The sequence below is a fragment of the Asterias amurensis genome, chromosome 2, assembly GCF_032118995.1.
Source record: "Asterias amurensis chromosome 2, ASM3211899v1".
Classification (NCBI taxonomy): domain Eukaryota; kingdom Metazoa; phylum Echinodermata; class Asteroidea; order Forcipulatida; family Asteriidae; genus Asterias; species Asterias amurensis.
In genome coordinates this window covers 20,956,685-20,972,299 of record NC_092649.1, presented here as the reverse complement: position 1 = coordinate 20,972,299, position 15,615 = coordinate 20,956,685, and the positions used below count along the sequence as shown (strand labels likewise).

The 15,615-nt window shown below is 41.6% G+C and overlaps 1 protein-coding gene across 1 annotated transcript; it reads left to right on the top strand.

Moving 5' to 3' along the window:
- The first annotated feature begins 892 nt into the window (after window positions 1-892).
- Window positions 893-14,807, top strand: LOC139934053 (uncharacterized). Its single transcript, XM_071928342.1, has 5 exons — window positions 893-937; window positions 6,059-7,017; window positions 7,897-7,995; window positions 9,499-9,576; window positions 10,406-14,807. The coding sequence occupies exons 2-5, from the start codon at window positions 6,120-6,122 to the stop codon at window positions 10,711-10,713; spliced, it is 1,383 nt and encodes a 460-aa protein (XP_071784443.1). The 5' UTR covers window positions 893-937; window positions 6,059-6,119; the 3' UTR covers window positions 10,714-14,807.
- The last annotated feature ends 808 nt before the right edge of the window (window positions 14,808-15,615 follow it).

The window sequence follows — 15,615 nt, the reverse complement described above, 5'->3', positions numbered from 1 at the left end:
GTGTGGCGGTTTCAGTCTTCCGCCGTGTTCAGTTTTTCGGGTGACGTAGTCGGTCATATCTGCACGTTGTTCGAACGAATTTAGCTTCCGGCGTGTTCAGTGTTCCGCCGGGTGACCTCTCAGATACCACCGCGAGTACCCTGGCGCGAGTAATGTAGTTCTCTCAGCAGTGACCCCGCATTGTTTATATTACGATTCTTCTCTGGATAGTCACTTAATCTCTTGTCCTATCTTTACATGTATTAATGGGAACAACTTCAGGCAGGTCACACTCTGCTTGCATAAAAAAAACCTCATACGATCCACGCGTTTGCCGCTAGTTGCACTCGATCCGACTCGTGGACGCCGCCATGACAGCTACCGGACGGTAACGGATAATAACTCAACACGGCACTAAAAAATGGACTACTTTCGCTTGCTGCGCGCAGGCATCGCATGCTACCGTATTTGGTCATTCGGAAAACTGAACACAGCTGAAAGTTGGAACCGCCACTGAGCTAAATCGAATGATCACACTCGCCCTCTCGTTCACCCCAAGTGACCCACTCCACAAGCAGGGCACTGTGTGGGGGGGGGGGGGTGCGCTGACCTGGAATGACGTACGTCAAAGCTATTCGAACCCAACGGGGGCATGACCCAGGAAGCTCTACTGAACGAACGCACCCCCGCACCCGGCCAATATAACTGCAACTCCTTATTTTGAGCAAAATCTCAACTTTGCGCTACACATTCTTCAGATTGGGCGCTCAGTCTGAAGAGATTACGAGACAGTGCGCTATCTCCAATAGTCTGTGCCCCTCGAAGGAGCACTATTAAAAATAGTGGAGTTCGTCCAGCAACGGTCGTGTGCTTTGGCGTCCCCTGGATTTTGTGTGGTTCTTTCGGTTGTGTGTGTTCGGGTGTGGAAGACCGTTGGGATTTCTAGCGTTAAAAAGCGGTAAGTTACAAACATTTCATTTCATTTCGTTAACTTAAAATATGCCGTCTGTCTGATGGTCTGATATAGAAATTGTGGAGGAGTGCCAGTGTGAATTGTAATTTCATGATTTGGTGACGTTTGTCGCGGTCCGTGTAAAGCATCCTGAGCGTGAGAAATGCTCCATGCCTGGCTGTGTTTACGACGGCCATTGTTCCCGCATGCAGCAGAGACGACAGGGTGGCCGTGAGAGGCCTAGGCCCACACAATGTATCTACGCGTGGTTACGGTGTGTGGTTTGCATTTGTGGTGGTCGTCCTAAGCTTAGCCGGCAGTGTAGCTAGATGGTTGCCAACATGCGGGTTTGGCAGGTGGCCAAGGGTGGTTTCCACTTTCTAGTTTCAAATTCATCCTGCGCGTGGTTGGGGTTACGTGGTTGGGGTTATTGTTTTTGTTTCAAGGTGTGATACTGATAAGGGCAAATCGTTGTATCCTGCCCACCACTTGTTCATTGGTTTGATTGATTGAATCATTTCATTTCTTCCTTCACCTACCTACAATGTACTCCTCCATGATGATTGAATCATGGATGTAGAATGGACAAGTTTCTGTCTCAGTATCGCCATAGAGAACAGTTACTACTTTTTCATTTGATATGAAATAATCGAAGAAGGACCAGGGGCCCAATTTCATAGAGCTGCTAAGCACAAAAATTTGCTTAGCATGAAATTACTCCCTTGACTTGATAAAAACAGGATTACCAACCGAATTTCCGCATGGTTTTCAGGATAATCAAACAACAGCTGCAGTAACAATCATTATGCAACAAACGGAAATTTGGTTAGTAATCCTGTTTTTATCAAGGAAGAAATTTCATGCTAAGCACATTTTTGTGCTTTAGCAGCTCTATGAAAATGGGCCATGATCTAATTTACCTGAAGTGAAATATCCCTTTTTCTTTGTTTGGTAAAAAAGTGGTGGCATGATCTAGTGATACGGAAAGTTATCCCTTCTTCAATTTAAAAAAAAAAAAAATTACTTTGTAACTTGTTTCGCATGTGAGGGGCTGTAGTTGTTGAAATGAGTAAAACATGAGTAAACTCTCTGAAAAATATTGCTCTGTCATTTTAATTTTCTTCTCGAAAAAATGTCTTTATCTTTAATTAATTAAGCTTACTTAAATTTCCAAATTCATTCTACTTTATTTCTTGTATTTGGTTCACTTTCGATAATTATGGTTTCTTTTCATTTGAATACCTTGGGATTTTGAACCTTTCTGGTCCCAGATAATGTATGGATGATTTCCCACTATTTTATCTCTAGAATTCCCAAATAGTTGTACACCTCAACAGGTGGCCCATATCCTCTGGCCACCCCATTTCCATTAAAACCACCGCTCGCATTCCTAAGCTATGACCTTCAGGCCCCCCAGTACTGACCACTGCCACCCCCATCCCCCCACCTGGTAACCATTACCCCATACCACACTTGATCTAAGAAACTATGTCATGCTGCTCGTGTTGTAGTAATTATCTAATGAGATTCACCAATAAATAGAGCGAGTAGCATCATTTGCGTGTGTGTGTTCTTGAATGGTCTTGAGTTCTTGAGGTCTTGAATGGTCTTGAGCTCTTGAGGTCTTGAGTGGCGATCTCTAGTCTGGAAGCGACTGAGCCCCGAGCTCTGGTTTTCACCCCCTTATTAAGCCTAGCAGAAGTACGCGCTGCACCCAGCTTGCCTAAGTCAGAGAGCTGATTGGTTTATTTATAAGCGTTAAGAAAACGCGCACGCTTACAGTTTGTAAGCGTACGCATAATGCGCACGCGAACGCACAGTCCCATACGCACAACCAGATGTGTGAACACTTAATTTAGTTGAAGTTAAACTTACAATAATGGTGAATTAGCAATACCTTACATGTTTAAAAAAAGAAGATAGAATTTAAGTTGTCTCAACAACTCTATAATTAATCCTAAAATGCACAGCAGTTTCTCTGTGACATGTTTAAATCTAGATCCATCCCACTACCAAAAATCCAATTATAACCTCTGCCCAACATTCACTCCATGGGCCTCAGGGGTCGAAATTAAGTATATTTTCATGGTAGTCAGCAGGGCTAGTAACCAATAATTGTTAGTAGCCCTGATGAGATTTTGGTAGCCCGAAAGACACATTATGTCTCGCGTCACGGCTCAAACTTTACAATACAACATAGCACATTCCTTTATTGTTTGTGATGATGATTTTTGCATTATTTTTCCACTAGCCCGTTGGGCTATCAGGGTATGTTCAGACAGCGTACTAACTTAGACCCGAACAGGTCTAACTTTTACGAGCAGCGGGGGGTGGTCGTAAAAATAAAACCCCCTTGCGTTCAGACAGCACAGAGTTAAACCCGATCCGGTTTATCTTCGGTTTTAAGAGGTCAAAGTAGACGCGACCTCGTTGCTCTAACATCCGGTTTTATTCATCAGATTCACGCACCGAGTATGCCGAGATACTGAGTGCCCCATGCCATGGATGATCATCAGGGCATAATTATTGGATACAAATGGCTCAATCGAACGCGGCAACAGTTTTACGGTTGGGAGTACACGGGCACTTAAAACAAACATGAACACGGCTCAAATTTTTTTTTTTAAACAAACAAAATATTGATACAAACCGCCGAGAAAACTCACCAAAATATTGTCCATATTCCATGAAACAGAACACGTTTCATTTTTGTGTTTTGTTTTATACCACTGTTTCCGATTTAAATACTTTTAGTTTGCACTTCAATCGATTGGAAGTTGCGATCTCTCAAAAGCTGGTGAACACAACTACACACGTGCAAGTTACGTAAATACATGTACTTTGCAGTATTTTCCCAACTTCCCAACAACAACGGGGTGATATTGCTGGCGTAGGGAATTTCCCCTACACACAGCCTCGCGCCCACTGCAGTTCATTCTCCTAGATTGAAAGTACAGCACGCTAGTAACGGTGACAGCAATAGAAAGGCACATCCAAGGGATCGGTGATGGATAACTATGGGATATCAGAGAGTGATCACTATGGGATGGCAGCGCTGTACATGTGAGAAGCATTACAAAATATGCTTCTTCGCTGCGCTCGTAAAATACGCAGTTTCAATTTATTATAGGACACTCAACAAAAAAGCTTGGAAAATTTAATTTTGTTTCAGAATTTAATAAATCATGGGCGTGGGCCTGTGTTAAACTGCATACACCGATCGAGAGGGTTTCGCCAACTCGGTAAGCGGCAAGAAAGTAATATAAATACTCAGTGCTTTTCAGCATCAGAGGCAACAGAAACCGTATACAAGCACTCCGGGTCCCGGGCGTGTGCATTGAACCGCACAATGGGTCGTCCGTTGTGAGTTAAAACCGGATGTCATTCTGTCCACACGCAGTGTTAAAAGATAAACCCGAACCGGTTTAGACTTAGACCGCCTCGCTGGACGGTTTAAGTTTTGGGGTTTAAACCCGATCCGGTCTAACTTTATTTGCGTTCACACGCACAAAAGTTGAACCCGAACCGGTCTAAGTGGACTTAGACCAACTTTAGTACGGCGTGTGAACGACCTCTCAAACTGGAAAAATCAGTAGCCCGACTGTGAATCTGGTAGTCCCGGGCTAGTGGGCCAGTGGCAATTTCGACCCCTGGGCCTGGACTACTCGCACCTACGAAACTAGGTCCATCACCTCTGTTTCAATTGTACTGATATAGTCAACTAGGCAAATAAAACTTAACTATATTTTACTGATTTAATCATTTCAGAAAGATAGGTATCCAACTATAATTAAGTGAAAGTAAATCTTTCTGATATGAAAATTAACCACTGCCAAATTAAAAAATGTTCTTGTTACACGTCAAGAAAACTTCTGGCTTTGATTGGAGGCTCGAGGGCACATCGTTAATATCCATCAATCATTGGCTATGGTGTGCTATGGTGTTGACGTTGACAGAATACCCGCTCTGTGTCGTGCACAATAATGCTTTTACAGAATTATATCCCAGAACTTGAAGGCCATACGCGGTGCCGTACATGGCCATCTAAGGTTCTACTACTTGCCGTAAACTCACTTGGTGCCGCCAACTCGCAGTCAAAATCTCCAAAATAAACTCAAAATCCACAAAAAGTGCATAACTGTTGAGTATTAGCAAAACGATAATTTTCATAAGTTTTAGGTTACGTTTCGGTAATTTTTACTACATTTAGTTATTTTTTTTCCCTTGTGATAAAAATTATCGCGAAGCCGCAAAACCGTCGGCCATCATCTTGCTTTTTCACAGACCTTAAACAACATGGACAACAGAGGGCCTTTTCCAAGGAATTTCCTAAGGCCTTGTTCATGTACACAATTTGCAATGAACTTCCTGGTCAAATTTGAAGTACCGGAAATGTTTTTCTCGTCGTCCTCTTCCCCCATGAATTTTCCTATCTGCTGGTAAAGGAACTTAATTGAAAGAGAAAAATGCTACACAAAATGTTTCAATTGCTACTCAGAAACCACGATTTGCTCTTCAATATTAGCATTCAGTGTTATTAGCATTAAGTTCAGTCTAAATGATTTGCTATGAAAAATTGCTGGATGTAATAGCTCCCGGATAAAGTATTTAAGTAAATGTTTCCACTGCTTTTGCTCACTTATTTTGGGTCATAAGTTTTGTTAAGGGTAAGTATTAAAAGGGGCTTAAAAAGTATTAAATTTGACTTCATAAAATGTACAGGGAAACTAGTACAGTGTTGTAGCAAGACCCAGTGGTGGACAACAAATACATTTTTAGAATCAGGGCCACTATTGCTGATTTGCAAGCTTCAAGCATGATGCCAGGTTTCCAAACCGTTTGTGTTAATAGGGCCATGCAATAAGTTGAATGGCATTCGCTGTGACATTTTGATACTCCTTATCATTTTGTGTCTCAGATCACAGTGGACAATATTTTGATTTACTAAGGGAAATCTGTTAGGGCGCCTTTGCTCAAAGTGCTGGGCAAAAATTGTGAGTCCCTTGTCCTGGGCAAACCCGCCCACTGTGGCTACAAGACTGTAAGTGTACCCTGTTAAAAAGTGTTGAGGAAAATCTGGCTAATATTTCTTACTTTGCCAAATAAATGACTTTATTCATATTACAGGAAGCTTGACGTCCTTTTAGAGGGTATTCTAGAGGAAGGAAGCTGAGAGAGGATACTGACAATGGATGAAGCAGATTGCTTCGGCCCTCAGCAAGACTATGTTGGAGGGAATCGTAGCCTCGCGCTGCCAGTTCCTGGTCAAGATGAGAGTTTCATGTATGAGAGAGTGAAGAACGAGAAGGGAACTTTGAATAACTGTAATAACAATCTTGAATCTTCATTTCCTGGAGAGATTGGTACAAAGCCATTTGAAAATGCTTTGTCTGCAAGTTTTCCCTCATTGACTTCTACTACTGCCACTAAAGCTCAAGAAAAAACATTGAGTCCCACTCCAAAAGATGAGGGATACTGCGAAAGCCCAAGCATTCATGGGGACGGGTCTTGTCAGCATCATATTGACTATGAAAAGAGTCGTAGGGAGACGCAGTGTGGAGATTTGAGTTCCACAAAGGAGTTTGATTCTCAAATAAATCTTTCTAACACTGCCATAAGTTCATCTGATTGTTCGATTATGAGATATCACAGAGACGAGTTGCCATCAAGTATTGGGACCGACGAAACGGATCAGGGCCGAGTGGTACCAAACTTCAGTCTTACTGAGCATCCCACAGCGTTATCAAACAGTCAGTATTATCCGAAACCCATTGATTCTGCAGGGCTGAAGTTTGTATCAGACCCGAAGCTTAAGGAATCACCAGGGTTAAGCTGCCAGCCGACTGCAATAAGTCACAATTATATGGGCCACCATGAAGAATCTCCAAGTGCAATATATCATCAGTGTGCTAGTGCATCATCCACTTTGCAGGGTGGGCTTGCGTCAAACAGTAAACCATTTGGTTCATCAAATAAACCTGTGGAAGGGGAGGTCGGTAAGAGGAAGACGTCATGTGATGAGCAAATAGAGGAGGACCAAACGTTAAGGATGAAGAGACAGAAGATGTCAACAAATATTCAACAAGGTATAAACATGCAGTTTGATTTTTGATTTGTTTGCCTTTGTAAAGGCCGAGTCACACTGCAGCGATAACGAAAACGATAACGATCACAACGCAGAGAGAACGCATTCTACTGGTTGAATTGTTCCTTGCAGAATTCGCACACACCTATTCAACCAATGGACTGCGTTCTGTTTGCGTCGTTATCGTTCTCGTTATCGTTGCACTGGGACCGGGCCTTTAAGCTTACACTATGTTTGCGTGTATGTCACCTCTTGTACCCAATGAATTGTTCCTGCTTTTAGGACAAAATATCATGCCTAAGAAACTGACTGGGTTAATTATAAACGATTTGGGGTTAACTTTTAGCTCTTGTGCTGTTTCTAGAGCTTTTTATTGTGCTTGGTTTTTTACATGTTTAGCAAAAACATGGGGGGTCTTATCTGTAAGCATTTAAAGAAGAAACAGGCGAGTTTTTAAACTGAAAGTACGCAAAACCTTGCACATACTTTGTATTTGTATACAGTACATCTGAAGCATGCGCTTGTCACGTGCTGACTTTCAAACGCCCACAAATATGGGGTAGTTCATGAAGTCACTCTATAGATAGTCCCCACATGATGTAAATCGGCCATCTTTGTGGGCAATTTGGAACACACAGCCTTGCATTTTGCTCAAGAATGGCGTGCAGCACGCGCACATTTCACAAAACTCGTTGCCTGATTGGTTAGTTAATAGCGTGGTTGCGTAAATAAACTGAGCACTTGACTGAAGCCAAAATGCAAATTGCCTGTAAAGATGGCGTCTATTGCAAATTATCTATAGTAGTTCCTTATCTGTGTTGCCATTTGGAATTATTATGAAACAATGTGAATAATGTAATGTATTTTTCCCTTTCAACAGAAGTGCAATACAACCAGACTGTTCTGTCACCAACACAGTATCAAGTATCAGGGAAAGGGAACTTAATATTTGATTCTCCAAACAACTGCACCTTCCACTGTAAGTTGTTGAACACATTGTTTTAAATGTGTACACTTATTTTAATTCATTTGTAATGTCTCCTTGCACTCAACCCTACATGTAGCTCTGGTGTTGTCAGCAGCAGAATGTGGGTTCAATACCTGGGCCCAATTTCATGGCTCTGCTTACCGTAAGCACAGAATCGGCCCTTACGGAAGCAGGGAATTCTGTGCTTACGGCAAGCGTATTTCACAGGTTAGCGGCGAATTTGGGCTTCTGCCCATGCGTACTCCACGTTACTAGGCATTCTACGCTTACAAGGCTAGCGTAGAAAAGCGGCGGTAAGCAGGGCCATGAAATTGGGCCCTGGTCACGACAGTTGTGTTCTTGAGCGAGGCACTTAAAGGAACACGTTGCCTTGGATCGGACGAGTTGGTCTATAAAAAGAGTTTGAAACCGTTTGTTATGAAATGTATACAGTTAGAAAGATGTTTTAAAAGTAGAATATAATGATCCACACAAGTATCACTCAAAATTTCACGGTTTTCGTTTTACGTCGCGAACTATCACGGTCGGCCATTTATGGGAGTCAAAATTTTGACTCCCATAAATGGTCGACCGTCTTATTGGACGAGGTAAAAAGAAAACCGTGCAATTTCGAGGCATATTTGTGTATTTGTGTATCATTGTATTCTACTTTTAAATCATCTTTCTAACCATATGCATTTTATAACAAACGGTCACAAAACGCTTTTCAAAGACCAACTCGACCGATCCAAGGCAACGTGTTCCTTTAACCATAAATGTTTCATAAAAAGGTTGGAAGGGTGCATGTAGTGCATTCTGCTCTACCATCCAGGCTCCTACATGTAGTGGATGACAATGCCTACATCCTGACCGACTGTGAAGAGGGTAACCATGTTTCAGACACAGGAGTAGGTTGCAGCATTCCCCTGGTGACAGTTGATTTGGGTCGATTGCCCAAATAAGTTCAACGTAGCCCTCACCTTGAAGTGGCCATCCAGCCTTGTGGTGTTGGGCAATCTGTCATAAAATAAAATAATTTAAAAAGACATTTCACTTCAATATGCACCAAACCGCTCAACTTATAAAATATAATTTTTCATGTAATTTCTTTTTTTATAGAAGCATCAGTGAGCTTATTTCATCATTTGATCTTCATCATTCTTCTAATGTCATATAGGCCTGGAATTTCAGGAGAGTGATGGCATGTTTACAAAGGGCATTAAATCTATGGGAACTTTTTGGGAAGAGGCACCATGGCCAAGGCCAGGGGCCGATTTCACAATGCAATAAAGTTCATCGCAAGACCAATTTTCACTATTACATAGTGATTCATGTTGTGACCAGCATCACACTTTACTAAGCAACTGCAATTGATTTGCAGTTAAAATCAATATTGGCTCTTCGTGAAATCGGCCCCAGGGCAACATAATGTGTACTTCCAGTCCTGAAGATACGTAGGTTTCTTAAATTGTTTTGTTATCCTAATCAATATTGTTTTGTGCCGTGTTGTTTCAGTGCACAAGGGTGGGCAGGAGAAGCAACATGCGTTACAGTGGGCCAGTCGTCAATCCTCACAAACTGACAGTGCTACTAGTAAGTATTTATACATTTATAGCCTTTGTATCTTCCAGATTATTTACCCACCAAGACAAACTAGGGCATGGCTTCTGTGTCCTCCATACTATCAGGCCTGATCTTTGACACTATTGGTAATTGTCAAAGACCAGTCTTCTCACTTGCTGTATATCAACATATGCATAACATGACAAACCTGTGAAAATTTGAGCTCGATTGGTTGTCTGAGTTGCGAGATAACTATGAAAGAAAAAAAACGCCCTTGTCACACGAAGTTGTGTGCTTTTAGATGATTGATTTCAAGACCTCAAGTTCTAAACTTGAGGTCTCGAAATCAAAATTGGGAAAACTACTTTCGAAAACTGAGTCACTGCAGAGGGAGCCGTTTCTCACAATGTTTTATACTATCCATCTCTCCCCATTACTCGTTACCAAGTAAGGTTTTTTGCTGATAATTATTTTGAGTAATTACCAGTAGTGTCCACTACCTTTAACTGTTCATTATTTACGTTTAATATTTTTATTTTGTCTTCGCTGGTACTGCAAATGGTGCCCTTTTGCTGTGCAGGATAAGTTAGTGCAGGGGTGGATCAAATAAAATAGCCGTCGATTTCAGCAAACAAAGGATTAATCTTAGGAATTACAACAAGTTAAGTTCCGTTACCATCGATATTAGGACGCATTGAACCCATTCTAAGTTAGGACGCCTAACTCAAGATAGGATTAGTCCTAGTGTTTTGTGAAATCAGCTGCTGGTCAAAGGAACTGTAGGTTTCAGGGAATAGTACCGTAAATAAGAGTGGAAAAAAAACACCTAGTTAAATGGACGATCCACTTCATGTTCCAGGTTCAATTCCCACCGAGTCACTACAAACCGTGGCTAAGCTGATTGCGCAGACAACCGAATGGAAGAAGATTGCCCGCCTGTTGCCGATGACAGAATGCCCAACCTTAGAGTCAGACATCAAGAGTTTAGAGGAGTGTCAAGGTACAACGTCTGACAAGACATTGGCTGTCTTGACGAGATGGTGGAGGGAGCACCCTGAGCAGGGTGATAGGACAACGATGTTGGACTGCCTCCAACAAGGTTTGGAATGCTGTAAACTGGTCAGGTTAGCTCGTTCCGTTGACAAGTACTTTCCTAGTACTGTTTGAAGCTCTCCATGGTGTGGATAAAAAGGAAGAAACTATAAATAAATAGTAAACTGGGAGGTACAACTATTAGTAAATCTCTTTGTGGGAGTGTTTGCTCTGAAAAGAGCCGTTGTGGTCACTCAGGCAAAAGAGATTTACCCTCAAGTTTACTGTTTATGTATAGTTGTTCCTAAAACTTTCCAGATTTTTGTCATTAACCTGAAATATGTTTGGACAATGCATTCATTAAATGCTGAATTTAAAGTCCATTTTAAGGTTTTGTTGGTTGCTGAAAATGCAATGTGTACAGCGGTGTATCAATTGCCAATTGATCAAAATTAGTTGTAAAAAACATGCACTTTGAATGCTGCATAAATGTAAATAAACCAAACCAAGACCTGTTTTTCAAAGTTGTGTTTTTTATATTCAAGGAAATTTAAAAACAACTTGCTTGTTGAATTTGAAATAGACCCATTGGTCGTGCTGGTTTGTACATAACATCTTTTAAAAAAACAATTTTGCTCAAGTATTTCCTTCAAAATAGTTTGTTCGAAAGAATCAGGTTTATGTTTGTCCAAAGCCCCAGGTTTTAAATAAGGTTTTTCCTGAATTTTAAAATCAAATATTCAAAGACACTTTCAAACCAACTCTAATCCTTCGAAATATCAAAGCATTCCATGTAAACCATTAAAATGAAATGAATTATGACATCTTTATTTGTGATAATTCAATATTTACAGCCCATGGTATTCAAGTGACATGGTAGGCCTACATGTATTCAAGTGCTCACTGCCATTATGTTGTGTTTTATGTTTTGTTTTATTTTGTTCGTAACTTTCCTTTTTGCATTACATTGTTAACTGAATTCCCTCCTTATCTAGTATGTGTATGTGTCAATATCTACAAGTGGATTTATGTACTATTGTTACAAATTACATTGTACAATTTATGCGCCCCTTTCAGTCCACCGGTGTGTGTGCAATTTATAAGTTATGGATTTAAAATTTATATTTGTTATAAATGAATATTTTCCTTGAAACATTTGGTGTGAAGGGAAAGAGAGAAAAGGGCTGAATGGAGCAATACTGAATTCCATCTGACACCCCCATGGGTAATCATAGTAATAATGGAGTCTTATAAAGCGTTGGTATCTGCCACCCAAGGTACTCATGGCGCTCGCTCATGGTGCTCACTTATGATACAAATTAACAGTTAAAAAACAGGAATAGAGAGAAGTGTGTTGAGAATTGCTGAGTGAACATTTAACTTCAAAGAGGTGAGTTTTGAGGGCAGTTATAAAAGAAGATGTCGTATTAGCAGTCCTGATGTGGTAACGAAGACTATTCCAGACCTTCCACACAGTAACCAAGAAAGATCGTGCTCTCCATGTGTTCTTTGCCATGTGTTCTACGAGGAGACATTGATCAGCTGATCTAAGGTTACTGCGTGAAGGAGCATATTGAGTTATGAGATCTGGGTAGGCCTAAAAGGTCACAATTTACTCAACTTATTGATGTAGATTTCAAACAACATTCCCGACGAGTCTCAGACAAATACGTAGGCTTTGTTGAAGTTGTTTCAGTTTTTCTGCTTTTTGTTTTAGCCTCTACTTGTATTTCTGTCTTTGTCTTGCGATTTGCCTCTCTTCTTTTTTCACTTGCATAAGCCTGCCTCAACTAACTTACTGTGCCAAGGCAAACTTTAAAATGACTCGAATCCCTGAATGTAGTCAGTTAAATTATGACAGAATTCTCTATTGCCAGCCATACTCAATCTTACACGCATGAGCCCAAGCAGCCCTATTGCCATTCCAGCCCGCTGCCATTCGATATTCTTCTGTGACCTGTCTTCATCCTTTTTTTGACCCAGCAATGCGCCGTGCTCGTACTCCTGCATTTACCCACAAATCTATTGCGGGCATGAGGTTGAACGTCTCAATGTAGCCGGTGTGCAGCTTGACAGTCAGCTGATCTGTAACAGAGCCATCTCTCAATCGTGTTCACTGTACTATCTTGAGCACTTTGAGTCTGTTAAAGCTACGTTCTGCATCAGCCGAACTGGCTGGGACAGTTTCCTTAAGGTTAACCTGACAGCATATATTGGGCAGCTCCTCCTTTATTGTCAGGATTATTTCTGACCACTTTGCATGTTTGGATCAGTTGATCAGTAACTGAGGTCATCCCTCAATCTTGTGTGCTGAAAAGCGCATGGGGTCAAACTTCTCAATGGAGTGAGTGTATAGCATGATAGTCAACTGACCTGTAACAGGGCCATCTCTTAATCTTGGCTGTACTGTCTTGAGCAGCTTGAGTCTGCTAAAGCCATATTTAACTGGCTGGGATGGTCTCCTCAAGGTCAACCTGACAGCAGATGTTGGGTAGCTCCTCCTTCATTGCCAGTATTACTTCTGGCCACTCTGCATTTGCGATCTTCTCGTACTTATAAATACTTGAACTTCATATTAACATTGAATCAATCATAAATATTTCATTTTTTTGATCGAACAAAAAATGTACAACAGATCTTTGGCATATTCAGAGTTTCTCACTCCAAAGTATCGACATAATAAACATACTGGCAATTTCAGACTATAAACACTGAGTTTAAAAATAAATGTAAAAGCTATCCAATTTGTCTGCATGCAAAAATTAATGAATGCATAAAACAATATAATCAAATACTGTTACATAAAGCTCCACCTGTACAAATAAAATATAAATACAGGAAACAATAATTGTCTCAATATGCCTTGTTGTGGCATTTCTGGCATCTTCTTACGCTCTCAATAGTCTGGAACCTCCCTGAGCAATTCTCTTTTGTACATACACGTTGAACTGTTTGAGATGTTGCTTATTAGCTAGCATTCTTTGCCCATGGTGTTTAAACATCAATTTGACCCTTGTTGTATCATCTCTCACAGAGGCAAAGATGCACTCATCTGCATTGAGTTGGGCATGCAGACTCTGTACCCTGTTCACTCAGGAGGCCCACAGTGTTCCATAAAATGGCACACTCGGGAACATGGCATAGAAGGAAATGCAATTTTTTTGGAATCCGTTCATTTGGAAAAGTCTCCGGAAACCACCATTCCAACTCCCAGCACTTCGTACACAAGTCTTCCACCTCTGCAAGAGACAAAGACCCTGTCTTGCCTGTGATTCGGTATGTCCCTGAACCTAGAAAAAACGTCATTGTAAACGGCCTGCTCTTGAAAGCCATCAAGCACTTCTAATATCTTGTCAGACTGCTCCAAGATGACCTTGCAGTGGTTTCCCACAAAACATTGTGAATGGTATGCTTGCTTCTTGATACCTAGTTTGTTTTCAAGAATATCCCCATTTTCTCATCCAGTGGTCCCATTTTTGACAGGACTTCCCCATGTACTTTATTAAGCTCGCTTTTTTGATACATCCGCTTGTTTTTTCAGGCCACTTACCATTTCCCTATGTCTGCTTACAATCACCTCCTGCTTCATGATGACATCCTGTACATTTTAAACCTCACCCTTACAGACGGGACATTCAAAACGCGAGTTTGTCATGTCCTACACAATTTTTGTGGAACCATCCACTATTATACTCTTCACTCCCACACACATCACACTGAACCCATTCAACTTCATCTCTACAACACTCTTCATAACTGCCACTGCACATGCAGAATATGAACACAAGTCATCTGTTTCTCTCTGACCCAACCTGACCTTATTAGAAACCTTGGAGCAGCTTCTCTTCATATTTTTGGTTTTTCACGGCCTCCTTCAACTCCCTCTCACTCTCCTAGGCCTCAATAGATAGAGCCTGCCAACTGTCATTCAACTCGTCATCTCTTTCTCCTAGGTTTCCCCTATCTTTCTCCTTGTACATATTTTCGACATTTCAATAAAATGTAACAACCAGCTCTACATAATGTGAAGTACAGGTGGAGCTATATGTAAGATGTATATAATTGGCAAGATTGACTCACAAGCTTTTGAGTGGTGGTACGGGCCATTGACCTTTTTCCCATTTTCCACCCCTCCTAGGATCTTCCAGATTGTGTGCAAGATCCTGTACAACTCGTCTGCTTCGCATTTCTTGAACCAGTCGGGGTTGTACGGGCCATTTGCCTTGGTGTTTCCACCCTTCATAGGATCTTCCAGATTGTCTGCAAGATCCTGTACAACTCGTCTGCTTCGCATTTCTTGAACCAGTCGGGGTTGTATGGGCCATTTGCCTTGGTGTTTCCACTCTTCATAGGATCTTCCAGATTGTCTGCAAGATCCTGTACAACTCGTCTGCTTCGCGTTTCTTGAACCAGTCGGGGTTGTACGGGCCATTTGCCTTGGTGTTTCCACCCTTCATAGGATCTTCCAGATTGTCTGCAAGATCCTGTACAACTCGTCTGCTTCGCGTTTCTTGAACCAGTCGGGGTTGTACGGGCCATTTGCCTTAGTGTTTCCACCCTTCATAGGATCTTCCAGATTGTGTGCAAGATCCTGTACAACTCGTCTGCTTCGCATTTCTTGAACCAGTCGGGGTTGTACGGGCCATTTGCCTTAGTGTTTCCACCCTTCATAGGATCTTCCAGATTGTGTGCAAGATCCTGTACAACTCGTCTGCTTCGCATTTCTTGAACCAGTCGGGGTTGTATGGGCCATTTGCCTTGGTGTTTCCACCCCTCCTAGGATCTTCCTGATTGTCTGCAAGATCCTGTACTGCTTCACGTTTCTTGAACCAGTCGGGGTTGTCGACATAGCTATCACCAGTCTCATTCCATATTTTGGGTGAATGGACTTTCCCACTGGGTGAGAGGGCTTGGAGGGGTATGTAACACCAACTCCCTCTTACTCTCCATGGCCTCAATAGATAGTGCCTGCCAACTGTCATTCAACTCGTCATCTCTTTCTCTCAAGTTTCCCCTATCTTTCTCCTTACACATATT